The sequence below is a fragment of the Mangifera indica genome, chromosome 2, assembly GCF_011075055.1.
Source record: "Mangifera indica cultivar Alphonso chromosome 2, CATAS_Mindica_2.1, whole genome shotgun sequence".
Lineage (NCBI taxonomy): Eukaryota > Viridiplantae > Streptophyta > Magnoliopsida > Sapindales > Anacardiaceae > Mangifera > Mangifera indica.
Genome location: NC_058138.1, coordinates 17,680,965 through 17,702,951, shown reverse-complemented (window position 1 = coordinate 17,702,951; position 21,987 = coordinate 17,680,965). Strand labels below are relative to the sequence as shown.

Here is a 21,987-nt window from a genome sequence, read left to right as displayed (position 1 = left end):
AGAACAAGCGTGATCCTTAGGTGGAGTGGACAGATGCTTGCCTCACAAAGAGTAGAGGGCCTTACCTTGGATGTGATATGTACTCTGCAATATTACCTATAGATAGAGCTACAAACAAAATATATCATATCAACTTAGAACCAATTCGCTCCAAATAGCACGGCACCATTAAAACAAAATAGAATGAAAACGAAATGTTAAAAATCGATGGAAAACAAAGAAAGAGCAACTATGCTGGCAAGCGATGACTTAGAAGAACGTGGTACAGTTTTCTTAAAGATATCTATACTTCTATCCCATAATTTCCTCTGGCAGCACAAGAACTCTGCTATAAGCTATAAGCAACACTCAGTCAGTCTCTCCAAAAGGGTAAACACACTCTCTACCAACTTGATTCTAAAATCTAGTAAAAATCCACCACTGAAGAGGTGACATTGTCCTTAAATACTTTTGCCAACAACTTCTAACTGGAGAGCGTAGGAGCAATCCCAACTCGATGCTATTCAAATGCATAAAAAACACAGTTTACGAGTAAACTTGGAAAAGAAAACGAGATTGGAAATTTAAAAAAAAAAAAATCAATTTTATTGCATGACTTAAAAATTTTCCTCTCTTCTTCACAAAAAAATGAAAACTGATGGTAACTGCTAAGTTCAATTTCCAGTACACGTGTATGTCGTGATAACATGAGCTCATTTGCACCGAGATGAGGGCATAGAGAAACACGGACTTGACGTTCCTCTGGTCCCACACGATGCTTAGGTGCCATAATTTCAAGACCTCTTCTTGTTTCCTCACCGTATGCTTTTAGCTAGGCATCATCAGGAATCCTAGTGATGGGATTTCTCTAATGAACTCCCCAGGATGACAATGCTCAGGCATGGATCTGAAAGCTTGAATGTCCTATAATTTCTCTTGATCAATGGCATGCAGGTTGTGCTCATGGATGATATCTTTACAATGCCATGGGTGAGATTATTTCACCAAAAAACTTTCACCCTTTTAATATCAGCAAAAGGTAAACTGATAATTATTAGGTATCCTTGCTCATCCTCATAGATGGTTTTTGCAGCAGTAACTGCCCCATAAACATTCTTCATATGCCCGCTAAACTCATTTAGCCAAAGTGGTTCAATGGGGTGCATTTCTGCATCCTGAGCTCTATCATTATGTTGATTATTAATGACCAAACAACAATCTTCATCACTGCAATGTAGAAATAAATTATTCTTCCTCTTGTTGCAAATATGCAAGAGATCCATTCCACCACCATTTCCATGGTTAAAAGACTGAGTTGAGAAATTTAAACTAAAGACAATTAAGATTGCTGCCGCTGAGTCTTAAGTGGAGGAAGAGGTCTCAAGCTCAAATTCTGTGTTGCTAAGGTTCCTCCATGAAGAAAATTCACCAGCCTCGGATGGAACTGAGAAATTCAGATCCCTACCCGTAAGTTCCATCTACCTCTTTTGTTCTTCCTTGTCAAGACCCTTAAGATTTGGTGACAAAAAAACCTCAAGCCCATGCACATACTCTGGATTTGAAAGGCCCTTATAATGCTTTTGTTGCATTATGTGAGACCGAACAAACCCCTTATCAACACTGAATGGAAATGGTCGCTCTCCCTGGTGTGAATGACCTTTCATATAACTCCTCAACTGCATCTTACCAAATACATTTTCAGGCCTTTCCGTAACAACCCACACATACATGTTCTCCACATCATGCTGAAGTAAGAACACCTGAATTTATCAAAACCTAAAACCCCATTACTATCCCTAATCACTTTTCATTTAAATTTCTCATTCAACACAGGCTGAAGAAAAACCAAACACCCCACACACTACCCATTCTTTTGGTACATTTAAGCACAGTGTTGGATGCGTTGAGCAAAGTATCAGACTCATTAATTTGAGGTCCAAGGCCAACCTCTAGAACATCAAAAGGATCAGAATTCCACAAGTGTGGAGAAGGACTATGCTCTGCTGATAACGGGAGATTATTATCAGGCGGCCTAGAGAGAATCATTGAATGATTCATCTCTCTGTCCAATTCCTATTGTGATATCGCACCCAAATCCATTGATAACAGGGTAGATCGGTGGTGATTCTCCATAGACAAACCCAGAAGCAAACCTGCCCCCATTTTTCAACGGTATCCATTATATAATTACTTTCATTTCAGGTGTAAGAATCAATTTCCAATCAACTTTGTTACCATTAACAAAGAAACATTCAACCCTAGATTTAACATTGTTCATTCAAGGATAGATAAATCATGTATTAAATTGATGAATATTGTAATCAATATTAAATCTTTCTTTCTTGTCCTCTAACTAGTGAAATACTAAAACAAAATGAAAGCCCAACAGAAAAAAGGGGTTATCTCTATACAAGATTTATTAAAAAAAAGGGAAAAAAAATGAATCCAAAGCAAAGAAAGAAGAATGAGGAACAAGAGGGATTACCTTTTGAGGCTTGGGTTAGAATCCACAAAGAAACAGAGATCTCATCTCTCCAACAAGCAAAAAATAGACAAATTTCGACGAGGAAAGGAAATTTAACAGTTTATGTTACAAAGATAGTGTAACACCTTAACTTGGTGGTGACCGCTGAGTCCATCTCCATATATTGACATTATCTGACTGAAAGCGACGGTTTTCAGCTTGAGCAGAAACGACAGCACTAGGGCTGAATGCCAAGATAACCGGAATAGTTAATTCAGTTTGGTTAAAATTTGTGAGGTCAAAATCAATTTAATTTGTCTTGAGTTGATTTGGAATGATTTTATAATTTAAATTAATAATTTATATTTGTGGTTTGTATTTTATTAATAAAATAATATTATATTATCTAATAATAGATAAAATAATATCATTTTATAAATAAGTTATAAATTTAAATTACTAATTCGAGTAATGAATTTAAATTATCGATTTGAGTCGATTTTTAATTATGAATTTGAATTACAGATTCAAATTATAAATTTGAATTACAGATTCAAATTATAAATTTGAATCGAATTCAAATCAAATACCTCATAATTTGAGTTTAGTTTGATTTAAAAAATAAGTCAAATTTTTTAATATAAATTCAAATTAAATAAATTTAAATTAAACCAAACATAATTAAACAAACTTATAAGATCAAGTAACTTAATTTAGATTCAACTTTAAAGAGGAGTAACAATGATGATAGAACCAAATTTTTACTATTTTCTATTATTAAAACCAAACAAAATTAATATTTTTGTTTTGTTTTATAAACAAAATAATTAGTGTAATGCATTCAACAAAAAATAAAAAAAAAATTATTTATTTTTAACAGAAAAATCTTAAAGTTTACTCTATTTAATTAGAAAATTTTAACGGAAAATCAAAATTAAGTCCATTTATTATAAAAATATAATAGTTTGATACTTATTGGTCTGTCAATTAGGTTGGGAGAATCCAAGGCTTGAATATTTAGCCTAAATAATTTTAAGTTTCAAATATAAGTTTAAATGACAAAAAAAGAAATTTTATGTATAAAAAAATATGAATTTAAATTTACCATAATGATATTTTAAATTCAAACTATTAGAGTTAGAGTTTCAATTAACTGGTGTGATTGGTTTGACCTTCTTCCACACTTGAACGTGGGAAATGAATCTTTCCAATTAGCCATTTGTATCCGCCCTTTTATGGCCGTGCAACAACCAGGAGGTTCGGACGTTCGGTGCTAGTATCACCTTATGACAGGCTCATAGGCACCTCATCTCAAGTTGTGAAATAATTAAATAATCAGTCTTTTTACTCTACAAATTGAGTACTCATATATAATTCAGATTATAACTCAAATTCATCCCCTAAACCAAACTGAGAGAAAGAGAAAAGAGAGAGACTACATCACAATAGCAAGAAACAACAAAAAACAAAACCCCAAAACGTCTAGGTCAACCATTTCTCATAATAAACATTACCAAGACGGAAAAAGCAGGTAAAAATACCATAAAAGTTTCCACTAACGATCCCAAAATAGAAAAACTTGCAGAAAAACAGCGGTTATTCAGCAGTAACGTAGCATGTTAGTGCGATTGCTTAAACCTTTCAGTCACTGTCGCATCCCCGACCAGAGAAAAAATCAAAGAAGGGTTGGTCACAGGAGCCTTCTTCAATGGCAGTGTTAGTCTCAGAGGAGCTGGAGGTCGAAGCAATAGAAGGCGTTGTGATTGTTCTTCTTCCTTGTAAAATGCCAGTTGGGTGCAAGGGAAATAGAGGCAACGTTTCCTGATTATTGTCTATGCTGACTTCATCAATATTGCTCATTTGCATCATAACATTATAGTTATATTGCTCAGCTGGATCATGCAGTGAACCTCTTGTATTCTCCATTTGTTCATCAAGTTTTACTTTCCCTGTAAAGCCACCAGGAAGTAACACCTTGGGGCACTGTGGATAGAACCCTATTTCGCTCCGTGGTAAGTAATACGGACCGCAGACTGAGAAAACGAAAAACAAAAACACACATCATGTTATATGATATGATAATTGATGAACGAAAAGAAATTTGCATGCAGTGAGAATAAGAATAGGACTAGAAGTAGGCAAAGAGAAGGAAAATTCAAGAAAATAGCAGTTGTAAAGTGACAATTCTTATCAGGTAATGAACAAAAACTGAAGAATGAATCTTAAAGAAATGCATCAAGATATATCCATATCTAATCAACAATGCCAGAAAGCTCTTTACATATTAAAATGGGTTGAATTTAAAAGGAAAATTAATGGAAAAAAACAAACAAGAAAGCTCGTAGGAATCCTCCAAAACAACCAGTAGACTAAAGACACACATCAGGTTTAGTCTTCAACACACAAATCGAGCCCATTTGCATGTAAAGACAGCTTGGAACGAAAATAAAAAATGGAATAAAATAATAAAAACACGAACTACGAAATAATCGAAAGCAAATTGGAAAAATTGAAATCCTTTTAACCATTAAGAAAGAAAGAATATTATATCGTGAATCAAATAAAAAATGCCGAAACTGTATCCGAAACAAACCGTTAGCGCAAGGAGGGAACACAGGTTGAGCTTTATGAATATATCGATTGAAAAAGGCCATTCTCTCTTGTTTCTGCTTCTGCCTTTGCCTTGCCTTATGATTCTGAAACCAGTAGAAAACATTCTTTCCTTCAATGTGACCGTAAGTCCGAAGCCTACTAGTAATTTGCTGTATTTGTTCTGCACTCGGGGTCCTCACGCCTTGCTTATACAAATTCTCAAGCATATTTATCTGCTCCTTTGTCGGGTTCCATCTTGAACTGGCCAGAGTCCCACCAGAACTTCCCATATCTATACTGTCACTCTCCATTTAATTTTCTGAATTAGGTCTTTTGGATTACAAAGCAGAGAAGAAAAAGAGAGTGGAATCGGCTTACTTTTGCATGGTGTTTATTACTCTTTTATAGGGAAAGTTAGAGAGTCAAACAAAAAGGAGAAAAGAGTGAGTGAGTGAGAGAAAGCATTGACATGCGTATTGTTTTTTGTGCTGAACATCTCTGAAAACATGGCGGGTAGCGGCGAAGTGTGGGGGACTGGGAGGCTTTGGTTTCGTCTTCTGCGTTCAAAAGCGAAAAGACCATACAAAAGTCGAATTTACCCATGTTGCTTTTTTGGTTTGTTCTGTAATGGTTGATTTGTAGCTTAATGGTTATTATGTATCGGGAATGACAGACAGACACACTGACTGAAAACGTAGGATACGCCATTGAAGGAAAGGAAGGTTATAATTGTCATTGGATGGAATAAGACAGCCGGTTGGGTTTGTGAGGTGTAGGTAAGGGCTACGCTTTGGGAATTGAAGTAGCAGCAGATGAATGCAGATGAAGTTGAATCGTCTAGCCAAGCCAGGCTTAGGTTACTGTGTGTTAATAGCTGGCGGGGGTCGGGGGATTTTATGGTTTACCTCTCTTGTGAATTGTGATCAACCCATAAATCCCTCACTCTAATCCCGAATTTTCTTTATCTCTTCACTGAGATTTGTTAATCCCTTGATTTGTTGATAAATAATAAATACATCTCCTGTTTTTGCTTGCTTTTTAGGCCGATCGTGATTGGTAAGTACTTGCTTTTAATTATTATATTCCATACTTTTGAACTTTATATTATAATTTATTCACGGACTGATCTACGGATGAAACAATTCAATCCCAACTTATCATTTTTCTAATAAGAAAGATACCTTACCTTCCGTTTCGGAAAACTGCTTGAGAATTACTAGGGCTCAGCATTGTTGAACAGGAGCCGCAAAGGGTCATCAACAACGCTCACAATACTTATAATGAAAGTGCACCAACAGACATTATGAATGCTGATAATAACATTCTTACAAATCTAAGGTTGAATGCTCAACAATTTTTTTTTTTTTGTAATGAAGAGTCTCGTCCAAGCCACACCATTTTCAAATAGTTAAAACTTTAGATTATAGTTTCATAACCATGGCATCAATTGAGAAAAAAATTTAATGTCAACAAAAAAATTTAAATTCATACACTTTCGTATATTGACATTCAAATTTCCCCTTGCTCTCAACAAAGTTAACAAACTGGGAAAAATGATGGGTTGTACGCATGTTAACGCGCCATTAAAGGCCGCAGTCACACGGTCAACGAAATAGGGAGCAGCAGAGCCGATGTTAGGATGGTGCAGCTCATGTGCTGACTCTTATGTTGTGCCATAATTGGAGTAGTTATATATTTTCCTCGTTAAAATTAAGTATTTAGTCCAATATCCAGATAATTTAACGGGTTATTTAATGTGTTTCAGGTGCCGCCACCTTATAGCGCCGCCTCGTGAACCACAAAACCACCACCACCCCCGCCCTGTTCTCGGCTTCTTCTTTGCATCATCTATCGTCTGTCTATCTTTCTAGCTAGGCTAGGTCTGGGCTTCTCTTTTTTCTCATCTATATTTGTTTGCATACGACAATGTGAGACCTCTGACCTAGTGAATTTGGCTGCATCTGTTTGGGAAATTTTGGACAAACAAAGACTGTAGATATGGAAATCAGGTGCAGATAGAGAAGTTTTCTACCTATTTTTTAAATTGATGAATAAAACAGTAACTCATACTTCTTCAACTACCCCTCAAAATTTGGAACAATAATTTCATCCAAAATTTAACTCCATTAATGAGAAAAGGTCTAACACAATATCATACATGTATACGTCTATGTCCTTTTTATATATTTGTTTTTTCTAATGGAGTTGGGTTTTGGGTGGGTATTTACAGTTTAGGAATTCAGGGGATGAAAATGTACTTTCACCAAGCCTTGGATAGAAAATATAATTTGCTCTTAATTCAATTATATTTGGGCAATTTTTATAATATTTATTGTATAGAGATATTATTCTGGTTGCTGCATAAAATCAAGCACTGAGAGAAAATGTTATGTTATGATTTTGTCTAATTTCATCTCTGGGTGGCAAGAAAGATGTTTATGCAAGTGCTTATCTTTATTTATAATATTTCATTTTCCTTACTGGGAGGTCCAAATTTTAACTTTTGTTAGATATGGAAATTTATACCAATTATAAAATAAATAAATAATATTAGGAATATGCTTTTAAGAGTAGTGTGATTTTCTAAAAGTTATGATTTTGTCTATTTTGTGCATAAAAGATGTTTTGTCTTACGAGGGTAATAAGTCTCAAATTATTAAAATGAGGTTTTATGGTAGAGACACTTGTGTATAAAAGATGTTTTGAAGTATATATATCATATGAAGTTTACGATTTTATGTAACTACCGAAACAAAAATATAAACTTACCACCTTAATTACTTTGACATTCATACTTTAATCTTGAATGGATTGTGTACTTTTGATTTATAGGATACGATATTTGATTATAATAAAATATTAGATCTTATTCATATAAAGGGTAATACCTTAAATAGTTGAGATTGTAATTTTGTGGTTGAAGAATACTATTCCGTAGATATGAAATTCTTGATTCCAAAAGAGGTAAGAGATTTGAAAATTCATCCAAGTTAAACACAATGATGGAGTAATATTTTCTAGGCTATGAGGGAAATTTTCAAAGTGATCCAAAACAATAGCCATATTCCATTCACTTCTATCATTTGCTTTTCTATTCCACTTTTCGCCCTTGTTAATTCATAATATCAATGCAAGCAATAAAAAGAAGACAGGTGAAAGAGATTTCATAGGCTGCACGATTGTCTTGTATTTCTTAAGATCTCATGCTTTAGATTAAGATGAAGTCAATGCACTTTGAAGAAATTGAATGACTGCTGCCAGAAACTACAGTGCTTCTCAAACCAATGACACAATACATATAGCAACCAGCACTGAGATAAACAAGAAGTCTGAAGATCAAAACATTTGCAACAAAATCATAAAGAAAACATGAAAATTTTCAAATAACAAAACTTTGGTTATATTCAAGAATAAAACTGCACGTACAAACAAATTTTACTAACTTATTTATATCACTTTAAGTGATAATATATAATTTAACGATGTAATTGTTTATTTTTTTCTTATTTTAAAATTATTCAATTATAAAATATTATATTATATAAATAAGTAAATAAATAAATATATATATATATATATATATATATATATATATATATATATATATATATAGTAATACTTTTTCTTCGAACAAATCATGGCTTAATGTGCTACACATACCCACAACTTTTATTATGGAGCCTCGATGAAGAAATTGATACAACATCTAAAAGACAAACGACAACTCAAACCCAAATCAACAAAGATATACCGAACAAATCAACAAAGGCCAAAGGCCCAAAGCATATCTTACCAATAGTTAAGAAGTTACTCCAGCCCAGATAGAAAACTTAAGGAAAAAAAAGGTCATTTCTTTATCCTGAAGAACAAAGAATAAACTTTACTCAACCAAAAAGAAGTTACTTTATGCTTGAATCGACGAAACAACATCATACATCATTAACTTGAAAATGCTCTTAGCACAAACACTTCTACTCAAATTCAGACATTTAACAAAGAGAGAAAGAAAATATTAAAAAAAAAAATTAGAAACATTATTATTTTTATTCGCCCAATTGTGTTGGATAAGAAACTCTCGTACAATCATAACTGCACTACTTCAATAAAATTTAACAATACTAAACCTTATTTGATATAGATTTCTGAAACACAGTCATCATAATCCCACATTATAATCAATAACCACTGTGATATATGTAAATCAATTAATTCTGTTCTTGTGAAAAATTTTATTTGACTTACAAAAGCTCGACAAGTAATTAAATTACGGGTATATAAATCGATCTCGAACAGTGTTTCAGAGAAATAAATGAAACTGAGGAAGAGACGAACCTTTGGTTTCGATGGAATAAGAAAACGTTAAAGCAAGGAGTGTTGATTGCTGAGTGAAACGAAAATGTTAAGAAAGGAAAAAGTCTAAACTTTTGTTTAATTAAAAATTAAAATTTTAGAATTACTTTGAGATACCTAAGGGTATATTCAATAGGTTGTCTATCTCTTTAGTTTGAATTTATTTAATTCAAATTTGAGTTAAAAGATTCGGTTTATTTTTTGAAATTGAGCTGATCTCAAACTAAGAAGTATTTCGTTTGGTTTAGTTTAAATTTATGATTTGAATATGTAATTTGAATTTTTAGTTTAGTTTAATTCAAATTCATAACTCGAATTAATGATTCGAATTCATAATTTAATTTAATTTAAATTCATATATATTTTTTTAATCCTAATACCATTTTTTCGGGAAAATAGATAAAAATAGTCAATTTTTATAACACATGCTAAAAAAAAAACATATAAAAAATTTAGAAATTACATTAAAAAAAATCCTGATATAGAAAAATTTCAATTAGCCTTTTGTAACAGGAATTATCAAATACCCCAAAATGGGAAAATTTTAGAATTTCGAAAACTCCCACCACCACGCGTTGTGGAAACTTACCAAAAACCACGAAGAGGCGGCTCCGCTTGCCGCTTACTGAAATCTCACACTTAACCCCTCACCAAGCGATCCCGCGTACCCACAAAGTTTGAAAAACCGCAAAATCGACCCTATCTTTGTATTAATATTTCCACTACAAACGCTTTTGCAAGCCAATGTGAGCTGCTCTCCAACCATTAATACACACAGTTTTACGCTGTGTACAATATTTGTTCATTTCCCAATCATACGAGTATCTCTTTTTCAGCTTTCTGGTTACAAATCTATTTCAACTTTTTCAAAATCTATTCTTGATTGGCTGAAGTTTTTCTTTTCATTGCATATACACTGTTTGTGGTTCTGGGTTTCTGATTCTTGGGAATTCGTAAGCTTTTATCTTAGTACATGTTGGATTTCCATAAAAGCCATATTCCTTGTAGCGTGTATTGAAGGCAATATATATACATATATGGCGTCCTCAATTCTTACCGTAAGGAATCGTAGTTTGTCAAATATGGATTTGAAATTGATGTAAATATTATTTGGGTTGTTTCAGGTGAGAGGTTTTTGGTTTTTTGTTTTCCATATCAAATTAATTAATTGTACATTGTAGTTAGTGCCTTCTGCGTTCTTGATTTTCCTCAAAATGTGTGATTTTTGAAGTCAGTTGTTTCTGGAATTTGGAGTAAATCTTTTAAGCAATTTTCAGAAACCAAGAGTATTTGTTACTGGGATGTGAATTTGAAGGCAAAAATGACATCTTTCAGCGGTTTGGGTATTGGTTTGAGCCTAGTGTTTGGCTGCCTTCTCTTAGCTCTGGTTGCAGTGTTATACTATGTGTTATGGGGGAAGAAGAGAATCACACAGAGACAAGACATAGAAGCTGACCACAGCAACTATGCAAAGGAGTTAATTAAACTTTTCTGCTGGAAAAAGCCCTCTTCTTTGCATTATAAAAATACTCATCAAGATGGAGAGACAGACCACCCGGTTGCCAGTGGGTGTAAATCAGACCCGGAGCTGGGGGAAAGCAAAGATTTGTTATTAAAATCTTTAGGAGAAGAAGATGAAGTTGCAGAGCTCATGAGACTTCACAATCTAGCTGGCCCTCCAAGATTTCTCTTCACAATCAAAGAGGAAACAAAGGAAGATTTGGAGTCCGATGTTGAGAAATCTAGAGGTGAGAGAAGCAGAAAAGGTTCAAGAACAAAGAGCTTGAGCGATCTTTTAGTTACTGTTGATTCCCCAATTTTAACTCCTTTGGCTTCTTCACCACTCAAGTCTTCTTTTGATTCTTATCACCACCTCGGTTTCAACGCTCTCTTTGAATCTTCACGAGAAGCAGACTTGAATAGGTTGTGGTCTTCCCCTCCTCCAAAGTTCAAGTTTCTGAGAGATGCAGAGGAGAAATTTTTGAAAAGATTATTGATCGAAAAAGCTGAGAAAAGGATTCCTAAACAAAAGAGTTCAGCACTTGAAGATTCTGGTGTTAAAGCACTTTAACAGTTCCAACATTGGGTTATTTAGAAGAGAAATTAGAGGGGCCTTTTAAGTTCATTGTTCGTCAACATTTACCACAGTTTCCTCCTAGCACATCTCAGATACTTCCATTGGCAACTTCACCAACAACATTTAGACCACTAGACAAGAAGCCAGTTCATCATTAGGTGCATTCCTTGCATACTTAACATAAGATTGTTTCTGTTTATTCTTTTGATTTTGTCAATTAGCTTTTCTAAGATACTTGTGTATTACTGTGAGCTTCTTCTCTAAAAATCTACTGCTTTTTCTTCTTCTGGGTTAAAATATTGATGACCAATTTACATACTAAACATTGACAAATCCTGCAAACCGATGTTAAACATGCTTAACTAAAATATGTTTAGACAACTTTACATGCGGCATAGATAATGGTAGATACAATCTTAAACAAATCTTTTGTGGCCCCTATTACGCGCTGAAGCTTAAATTGTTATACGGCTATCGAATATTAGGAATCCTCCTGCTTCTACCACTGGTAAGGCTTAAAATAGCAACAAATTTAGCTGCTATTGATATCTCATCCTTCAATATTTCCCTTGTCCTCTGTGGCATTGAAAATTTCTGTCTTCCTTCTTTACCCTTTATTTGTCAAACACAGTTCTATTTATAAAATTCACATTATAAGTGGATTTGCAATTAATAAAATTTTCAACTAACATGTCTTGAATTTCATATAATATAAAAGAAAAGGGAAACTTTATGCATTAGAAAGAAAGACAGCATTTAATATTTGTCTTCCAAGAAAGTCATAATCAGCAAAAGCATAAACAAGTGAGAAGTTGAGAATCAGTGTTTTAACTTTTACCTAAATAATAAAAAATATCGTTGTTATCACGCGAGTCCTCACCTTTCAAGTATTAATCCCTTTTTTATAAAACCTTTAAAATAAGAACTATTTAAAGAAATAATTAATTTTATAAAAGTTTTTATATAACTCAATTTACCTTTCGTTTTCAATATTATCCATATTTAAGAGGTGAAAAATTAGTATCGTTTAGATGAAGATGATCCCAACAAATAGTTCCTTTAACCCATTTTCATTTATACTTGCATGAATTTGTGCGTTGATGAATGCCATTTTTGTTTATTTATTTTTTGGTTCTTCCCAACTCAGCGGCTACAAAATCTTTAAATTTTAGTTTTCAAATATAAGACCCTCATTCGCCATTTCAAGAGCATCATAACAGAGTTTCCTCTGCTTTTTTAATTTGTTAGAATTTTGTGAAAGAGGAGTATAGTTAAGACTTGACATCCCCACTTGGGATTGCATTCTTTTATTATAATGTCCATACAAGCAATTTCGAGGAAGCTTGGAGTTGTACACTAGTAAATAGTATCTACCCATTCAGACAATATAGTCTAAAACAAACGGATTGGAATAGAAAGACCAAGTCATAAAGATTAGATTAAAATATTGATGATAATAATTAAGGGTGGTTTATATGCAAAAGCTTTGAAAAAGAACCAAACAAATTGAAATGCTCAGTTTGTTTGTCTGGTGGAAGTAGGTGTTAGATTGAGCTTTAGCCTGCCACTGGTTAAGTTGACAAACAAATTGAACAAGAAGATGTTGACAATTTTGATTGGGAATGTTTATCGCTTCTATAATAATAATAGGTAAGAAAGATTCGTACATAACACCTAATTACAATAATTGGAGATTTTAACTTTTTATACTATAAAATTATATATATAATTTTTGTGTATAAATAATGATGTATTATTATATAATTATATAATTAAAAATTAAAAATAAAATAATATTTAATTATATTATAACATATCATTATTTAGATATAAAATTATATATAAAAATTATATAAATAACTTTATTTCTTGTTTAAGCTAGTAAAATTTATAATACGTGAGATGCTTATTTATTGCAAACAATATGATTTGACTTAATTGCCCTGATTGGATCAAACTATTAAGTCTTGTAATAAACCAAATCATGAATTTGGTTTGAAAGATTTGGGCCCAGACCTGACGTGCCTGGGCCTTTCAAGGCTACATATTGATCAAGCCCAGGAACTACTCGAGATCCAGGCATAAGTGATTAAAATTAAATTACGTATAATTGACAAGAAATAAATTGAAAAGCACAAAACCTAAGTCGGCTACTGTGAGAAGTAACCGAGAAACTGTATAGCAACAGAACAGAACACAAAAAAAAAACAGAACAGAAGACAAGGCTGCTCTCCTCCGCCGGACCTAGGTGGACCAAGGACGACAGCAGACGTCGGACCACAGACACGACGCCAGCGAGTTTTCTGGCCTTTTATTCCGTCAAGCTGCTCCATTAATCGCCGAATCAAGGTTCAACAGGTTTGTTTTTTTTTTTTTAGCTTGTTCAATTTTATCTTGAATAAAAATTTGTGTTTCTGTTAGACCTCCAATTATGAATATGTATCAGAGTCGGGGTAGTCGTGGGAAGGGGGGATTATTTGCTGGAAAGGCTGCAATTAGAGCGAAGTTCCCGTGTGATTCTCCCGTCGTGGAGAGGGCCACGTGTCCGACTAGTATTGGGAGATGAGAAACTGTTATGCCTAAGGACTAAAGTAGCCTAGAGGCTTTGGGGAATATAGGGAAGATTAAATAGGAAAGCTTCGGCTTTAGGGAGGTGGCTCCTCGAACAGCCGACAATTTTCTTTTCGCTGTGTTTTGTGTTGATTATTCTTCTACTTTCTCTGAGTTTTGTTTGTCTTGTTCTTCTGTATTTTTAATCAGTATTATACAAGCTAAGCCTAATTCATCTCTGTTGTTATCGGCTTTTCTTGGATTGTTTTTATTTATCTGGTTTTCTGATCTGGTTCATAACAGTTTCGTATAATAATATATGGTAGGCTATTTATTTGATTGATGTATATGGTTATTAGATAGACTTTTCCTCAATAGTTTTTGTTAGATTATTTTTTTTTAATTTGTTAGATTTTAAGTCATATTGACCTGGGAATTGAGATGGGCTGCCTGCCTTCACATTTGGGTGCTTTCAATTTTTACTTCTCGTGTAGTATTAGTGCTGGTTGTTTGAGTCCGGAATTGGTGTAATGGGAAAGAAAAGAAAAAGAAAAAAGTGAAACAAATGCAATTGGTTTAAAACTTGGGAGCTGAGAAACTTGTATAAAGGTTTCTTGATGTTCCCTTAATAATTTGATTGAATTCAAGTTATAGCAATTATTTCTTGCTATTTACTCTGGGGAGTTGAGAGGGATAGACAATTTAAGGATGATAGACCCAGTTTTTATGTTAATTGAGAGACTTCAGAGCTGTGTATTTGTAGTTTTGACACAAGCTTTCTTGCAATCTTTGAGTCATTTATATCTTGTGCTTGTTAACTTTTGAACTTAGTGGTGTTCTAAATCCCAGCAACAATGTCAGAGGATTGTTAAGTCTTAAATATATATGTGTTATAAGAGAGCATAGTTGTCAAAGACAAAAAATGCTAAAAGGCGATTAGAGATCTTATTGCTTATGCAAAAAAAGTGAGGCGAAGTAGTCACCTTTTTACATAAGGCAATTAAAAAATTGTATTCTTATCATGATGAATCACAATTTACAATGTGAAACATTTCTTCCATTTCTTTCTCATCATCAGATTTTTCATTTCTAATTTCATTCATTTATTTATCAAAAGAATTATATTCTTCATCATCAAAATACTTGTATTCTATGACCTCCATTTCCTTAAACTTATACTTAGGGTTTAAAAAAAGATGAATTTTTGGGTTTTTCTTGTTGTCATGCCAATACCAAAACTTGTGGTAGTTCTAGTGGCATAAACAATTTCAGTAGCCCCACTAGCCCTAGAAACATCATCCAAAATTCACTAATTTTCTTCAAACGACAATTCCTCAACTTCAAAAACATCTTCTGTTTCCCCCATCAACTATTCATTGCTATCATCAATGGTATCAAGTAAAATTGGATCTGTGTTGTTTCTCAATGAGTACCGTTGTTGCAATGCCTGGTTGTACTTCACAAAAACTAAAACATTCAGTCATTGTCTTAGCTTATTTCTCTTCTAGCTATGAACTTGTATACATATTAAATCTATGTTGATCGGTACATCTACTAAATAAGTAAATGAGAGTATGGTAATTTGAAATACATCATGATGTAAGTGTAACTAGCTAAGACTTATGTGGTCAAACACACTCCAATTCTTTTCACAGTCAAAAGCACTACAAGTGAGGCTCATAATTCTAATATTTAAAATTTTTAAATGTGGACAATTTGTTCCATAAGCACTCTACTACTCATCTGGTGATTTTGTTTATCTATGTTTGACAGTGATGTCTATCCAATTAAACCTCCAACTCTTCTATACAAAGATAACCTTTCATTGATTTTTACCAATTGCAGAAGAGAATAATGATGAAGAAAATGTTGGTTTTTATGAGGTTTTAGAGAAAGTGAATGTCAATAGATGAAAGCCTTAAGCCTTTAATGAGAAAGTAAATTTAATGAGGAAATGGATGACAACAATTTTTCCCAAGTGCATAGTGAAAGCGGAAAAGTGGAACATTAAATTTAAAACAATTTTTTTTTTCAATTTTTTAACTACCATACAAATGGCTGAAACCAACAAGAGGTAGGTCCAACTACATAATGCAATTGGTAAAAATTAAAAAAAAATTAAAAGTGGGAGCATGTGAGAATAGCATGCAACTTGTTCAATTTAAATGTTGAATTTATGCGACTTCATATTTCTCCTTTCCCCAAAAGATAATTTACATACATTGTTCCACTTTCTCTTTCCCTCAGGAGACAAATTGGAAATTGCTTCCTTCCACATTTGGCTTTGTGTTCGCGTGGTCTCTATTTAAGTTGAAAATTTCTCAGGGCACGGTCTCAGGTAATGTTATCTATCCTTATATCTGATGATTTTAGTTTAATCGATAAATCTTAATTCTTGTTGGAAAAGTCCAAAAGCTAAAGTTTAGAAGTTGTTGAATAGCCTAAGACTATGTCAAAAACAACCCAAAAATTGTTGATAACCCTCAGATCTAGAGGGAAATAGTCCAAAAGTTGTTGGAAAGCTTGAGACTGTGCCAGAGACAATCTAGAAATTGTTGGTAACCCTTCGATCTAATCAGAGATAGTGCACTTTTTCAACGCCTAAAGCTTCTCCAAGGCATTGGAAAAGCGCTAAAGACGATCGCCTTTGAATTACTGGTCTCCTTGACCATTGAAAGGCAATGAACAGATTTCCTCAAGTAAAACATCGCCTAGGCATGCTTCAAGCGCGCCTTTGACAACTATGGTAAGAGAGCCAAACGGAATTAAAATCTAGTATGTTTGTTATACTTTCAGTTGCCTGGTTGGCTGACCTGAATAAATGTAATACTTGGATTGAGTTTGGCTGCCAAGGAAAAGTGGGTCCTTATTCTCTCTATGATTTTGGAAGCTAAAAGCTGTGCAAATATGTCAGATATCTTATCTAGCCTTTTAAAGGTATAATATTGATGTGCATAAGCTAACAAATATGTCAGCTAACATATATATATATATGCTTGTGTGATAAAACCTTATCTCCATGGACGGCTTAATAATGGCTTCCAAGTTTCCTTACACCAGCAATTGTTTTCCAGTTGCTGTTGAGTTTCGGATTGCAAATAGTAAATTGCAAATGTGAAAGTGGTTGATGGGGAAATTTATTTTTGAGGATTGCCAGTTGATCTTACAATCAACACGGTCGGGCATTTGTTCTTCAAATGGAAATGTATCTCTGCAGATGAATATACAGGAATGAACTTAACAAGATCTGTATAATGTAACATTACCTGTCTTATTACTTGTTATACTTTTTGATTCTTAACCCTTGTGTATTTTTGGGGTTTTATTCCACTGTGGTTCAGATTTTTCTTGAAAGAGTGATTGACAGTACTATGCTCTGATATCTGCAGCTTGAACCAATACAGTGATGGGCCGAAAAGCTGGTTCGCTGTATATAAACCCAAAGAAATTTGGGGCAGTCACCAAACCTTGCATGAAGGAGATGATAACATTTCTTAACTGCTTGTCTATCAACCAGATGAATGATGAGAAGTGTGTTCGGCAGAAGGAACTTTTGAGTGCTTGTATGGATGCACAGGTGATGTAACTTTAATAAAAGATACAGTATCCTCTCTCTTTAAAATATCTATTTACATAGTATTTTCCCTATGTTAACCTCTTTAGTAGTTTCTTTGGCTGTCTAATGCATTTATAGCTGCTAAAGATTTTGGTTGCCTTTGTTGCAGACCAATAAAAAGAGAAAGCCCGGGGGAAGTATTAATTATCAGCTGCAGAGACTTAGCAGGGGAAGGAAGTAATTCAGATTTAGGGAAGAAGCATGTATCATCTTTTGCGGTCATCAGTTGAAATATTTAGCTGTGAGAAAGTGATTAATTGATGTTTTTTCTTTTGATTTAGATGTGCAATTGTTGGGAAATTTTGAGGCATTTTTACTTGGCAGTTCTTGTAGTTTAAACCATTACATATGAACTTGTGGGTTTTCAATAATGTCATCAGAGTTTTCTCTGCCTAGGATGCTGTGAAGAACCATAAGTGTTTAATTTGCATATTTTATAAAAAACATAGCACAGATTTATGCAACTTCGGACTAAGCTCTGTGTGCTGGTGTCGGTTCCATGCTCATCTTGTCTTCAAAAAATCTAATCATGGGCATGTATATTAGTTTTATTTTTTGTTCATCACTGGAAGCTGATTTTTGGGATTGCACTTAATGTGTCTGTTAGACAATGCTAATAGATCTAGCTTGCATATCCAATTTAAGTTTCATTTTTTGATATTGGTCAATTGTTTTGCAGAGAGTACAAACTTTGGCAGTTGCTTAATGATATTACCAGATATTTCAAAACTATACATATAGGATTTTAATTTTTAGTGGCAAGTTTGCCCAGCAATGTCAATTGCAACCCCGGAGAAGAATTAACGTGGTGTCTACTTGAAATCAAGTTTTACAAAAAGAGAAGGAGATCTTTAAAATATGCCAAAAAAATGTAAGAGTACATGAGACTTCAAGTCATGGAAGCAGAAGGTTCACTTCATCAACAACCTAGTCCAGTAATCAAATTTTGTTAATTTTAGAATGAATTATACCGGGTAACTCGGCCTCGTTGTTATTGGGGTCAGCACAATTCCCTTAGCTGGGAGGAACTCCATGCTCTCGCTATTCCATGGCTTAATAACATAAAATTAGAAATGATGATGCGGTCCAATGCTGAAACTTAAAACAGACTTAAGAGCTGGTGATGGAGGAACCAATAGGTCCAGCAATCAGGCAGGCCCCTCACCTCAGATTTTGCTTGAGTATCACATTATTTTTTGTGATATGAATCTCAAGAAAAAAGAGACCGATGAAAATTTTTAATCTAAAATCTCTTTGAATATATTAACTGTCGGTCCAACTAGTAGTGGATGTTCAAAGGATGAACTGAGCATGCATGTATTATCTTTTTCTACGGGATATCAGAGCTTCATAAATTACTGTTGACTGATATGAAAATGGGAGAAACAACTGCATGCTTCTTTTAAAGCCTTCAAAGAAAGATGTAACGTACAAAGGCCATGTCTTGTAAGCTACAGAAAATGAGCAGTAAGCCTCTTATTAATGTCAGAAGCATGTGCAATTATGAAGTAAAGTTTTGTCAAACAGTATCTCTTTTAATGTCGGCAATTGAAGGCCGCGGCCAACCACTGGTAGTATTACAGCCCAAAAACAACAAACACAGAAATGGTACCACACTCATCTCTCTCTCTCTTTGTTCTTGTGGGAACCATGTTTTCGATCATCCACTTGACCTCTTGACGTCGTCCGCATTTTTTATATCAATTTTAAGATCCCCACAAGGCTGTGACGACAAGTGGTCATCTCTTTTCTCATCCTGCAATCGTTTCGGGACCTACTTACATTATCAATCTCATTATTTATCATTTATTATGTTGTTTTAAAGAAGACTAATCTGTTGCAGAGGTTGAGCCAACTCTGTATTTGAAGGGGACAAGTGAATGTGCTAAGGCTGCAGTAGCTCTTCCTTTCCGACTAAATCTGCAAAACTGAAAGAATGGCTTTTAGCATGAAAATTGTGAAAAGAAAAAAAGCCCTACGTACACTGTCAAAAAATAACTGATGGGGAATTAGATTCCAACACCACCTATTCTTCGGATCTTTCAGTGTTAAACAAATCAAAGGCTACACGTTTCGGATAACATATATATATCACCAAGTTGTGCGAAGGTGGCACGATGCTTCATGCATGCAAATTAATTAAATACAAGAAATATTAAAAAAGAGTGAATTACATTTGGCCACCCAAAATTTGACTTAAGACATTTTTTCACTTTTTATTGACATAAATCACATTTTTTTACTCAAATTTTAACTCAATTAATGGAAAAAAAAACTCTATTATAGCTTCAAACAAGTAAAATTACTAAATTATTCTTAATTATTTTTAATTAATATAAAATTATAATACTACCTCTCCCCATTCTCCTTTATTTATTTATTTTTTGTCTCTCCTTTCTCATTTTGTCTCTCCTTCTTCTCCTCCATTTTGCCCAAACGATAGTCACCAACGTTGACCTCTATTTCGATGTCATTTATGGCCTTGACGATTATGTGTCCCTTTGCATTGACCTCAATGTTCAACTTAACAAAATCTCTATATCCAAATCTTTGACCACTCAAACTCAAAAAAATTCTATTTGGAACTATGTTGGAATAAACAACATCAACATCATTTCTCTAGACGACTTCAACAATTTAAGGCCTTCACAATTTTTAGCCTTGCTCATGTCCAAGAGCTTCTAAAATCACCAACAATTAAAAAAACTTCTAAGAAAATCTGTGATGCTCATTATCAAAATCAAACTCTACAAGTTTTTGTAGTTTCCTGAATTACAAAAGGTGGGATCACTTGAATTTGGTTTTGGGTGGTGGTAATAGTTTTGGGTTTTGGACTTGGGTGGTGATGATAGTTGTTGTGTTCATGATGGTGTTAGGGACGATATTAATGATCATTTATGAAAATGAAAGAGGTCAGGGAATTCATTTTAAATTGAGAAAAAACACATAAGTTGTTACTTGTTAATGATAAGTGTAAATAGACTAAAGCAAACCCCCCAGTGGTCCCGCTATTTGCAGAGGGTTGGCTGGCTGGTGGTCATGGAATAAGGGGTCATGTCAGAACGAAGCCAAAGAGAGAAAACAACAAAGCATCCAACGACGTCATATTTTCATATTATGCGAGAGCAAAATGATATTTTTTTCCTTTTATTTATATGTTACCAGTGTTAGGTCTAGACTGAGATAATATTATTTATACCATCCAAGGGTTGGAAAAGTGTTTTTTTGAGTCAAACCTTGGTGGAAACATGTAATTCATTCTTAAAACAATAAGGAATTATTGTATAAAATAGTAAGTCAGTGCACGTCAAATTTATAGGTAAACTATACATACACGTCTCACATATTCTTCTTGCATGTTTGATATTTTAATTTCCTTGTGTCTGCTTATCTATTTTAAGTATATAAATATATACACGGTTATATTTATCATTATATAATTGATTATTATTTTATCTTTAATTCATATACACTCAATCACATGATGATACACATTAAATATATATCTAATTGTGTACTCAAAGTGGGTATATATAGTTTTATTGATCCATAATTTGACAACATAATTGGAATCTTTCCCACTGGTCTTACTTTGTTAGCTAGTGCCACAATTATCGTAAAGCACTTTAGCAACCAGAGAATCTCAGTAATACAATAATCGAACTTTCATCTCAATCTTACAGAACTGATCCTTTTCTCATGGATGTAAAAATGTAAAAGAATTCAATCTCATTAATCATGTCTTCTCATTTCTCTCAAATATGGATATGGATATTTTGTGGGTAAAAAAAAAAAGGTTTTTGCGTTTACTATTTTTAAAGAATATCTATAGGGAAATTTTGTCCAGAAAAGTAAGAAGATGGATATAAAAACAAGACTTTAAAAAGGGTTTACTTTATATTTAAGAGAAAAACAAAAATATATCAAATTTAAATTGTTTTGATAAGATAATGACAATGGTGACGTATAATTGTCTAATAGTTGTGGATTATAAAGTTCTTTATTTTCATAAAGGTAACTTTATAAAATTTTTAAGAAAGAATGATGAAATTTCTTTTGAGAAAAATTAAAAAAAAAAAAAGATTATATGTGAGTTTGTGAATTAAACCCGCTTTCTTTATGCAAATGTAATTAATAAAGGCTATTTTTTTTTTCTAATGATGGGGAACCCTTTCCAACTTCGTCAAACAGGTAACCCTAAAGTATAGTGACTAAACTCATAATTATTACACTAGATAAATCAGGTGTGATTTGTTATGATATATCGCTAGTCAGTTCAAAGTTATTTATACTCTAACCTTTCATATGTAGGAGGATATACTCTTCAAACTCTTATCTTTTACAAGTAAAGTTTTTCTC

General features: G+C 33.4%; 3 protein-coding genes and 1 pseudogene across 6 annotated transcripts; 2 read left to right on the top strand and 2 right to left on the bottom strand.

Annotated features, from left to right (window-relative positions):
• Positions 1 to 215: 215 nt before the first annotated feature.
• On the bottom strand, positions 216 to 2,458 carry LOC123205053 (annotated as a pseudogene).
• Positions 2,459 to 3,979: 1,521 nt separating this feature from the next.
• LOC123197579 (WUSCHEL-related homeobox 2) lies at positions 3,980 to 5,391 on the bottom strand. Its single transcript, XM_044611900.1, has 2 exons — positions 5,037 to 5,391; positions 3,980 to 4,476 (listed from the first exon to the last, which is right to left on the bottom strand). Exons 1-2 carry the CDS (start codon positions 5,344 to 5,346, stop codon positions 4,085 to 4,087), a joined length of 702 nt encoding a protein of 233 aa, XP_044467835.1. The 5' UTR covers positions 5,347 to 5,391; the 3' UTR covers positions 3,980 to 4,084.
• A 4,732-nt stretch (positions 5,392 to 10,123) lies between these two features.
• Positions 10,124 to 11,694, top strand: LOC123209493. Its single transcript, XM_044627570.1, has one exon. It carries the CDS (start codon positions 10,707 to 10,709, stop codon positions 11,454 to 11,456), a length of 750 nt encoding a protein of 249 aa, XP_044483505.1. The 5' UTR covers positions 10,124 to 10,706; the 3' UTR covers positions 11,457 to 11,694.
• Positions 11,695 to 13,587: 1,893 nt separating this feature from the next.
• On the top strand, positions 13,588 to 18,092 carry LOC123197471. Of its 4 annotated transcripts, none has more exons than XM_044611802.1 (4): positions 13,589 to 13,811; positions 16,260 to 16,350; positions 17,402 to 17,589; positions 17,738 to 18,092. In XM_044611802.1, exons 3-4 carry the CDS (start codon positions 17,419 to 17,421, stop codon positions 17,807 to 17,809), a joined length of 243 nt encoding a protein of 80 aa, XP_044467737.1. In that variant the 5' UTR covers positions 13,589 to 13,811; positions 16,260 to 16,350; positions 17,402 to 17,418; the 3' UTR covers positions 17,810 to 18,092. The 4 variants fall into 4 exon arrangements, with proteins under 4 accessions (XP_044467748.1, XP_044467743.1, XP_044467737.1 ...); XM_044611796.1 differs by having other exon boundaries at positions 13,589 to 13,820; XM_044611813.1 differs by lacking the exon at positions 16,260 to 16,350 and having other exon boundaries at positions 13,588 to 13,811.
• The last annotated feature ends 3,895 nt before the right edge of the window (positions 18,093 to 21,987 follow it).

Bases quoted from the DNA above. Each gene is read 5' to 3' on its own strand.
- LOC123197579 (XM_044611900.1), bottom strand. From the start codon at position 5,346: ATGGAGAGTGACAGTATAGATATGGGAAGTTCTGGTGGGACTCTGGCC. The intron at 4,477-5,036 runs GTTTGTTTCGGA...TCGTTTTCTCAG, and splicing joins GTTCCCTCCTTGCGCTAACG to TCTGCGGTCCGTATTACTTA.
- LOC123209493 (XM_044627570.1), top strand. From the start codon at position 10,707: ATGACATCTTTCAGCGGTTTGGGTATTGGTTTGAGCCTAGTGTTTGGC.
- LOC123197471 (XM_044611813.1), top strand. From the start codon at position 17,419: ATGGGCCGAAAAGCTGGTTCGCTGTATATAAACCCAAAGAAATTTGGG. The intron at 17,590-17,737 runs GTGATGTAACTT...CCTTTGTTGCAG, and splicing joins GTGCTTGTATGGATGCACAG to ACCAATAAAAAGAGAAAGCC.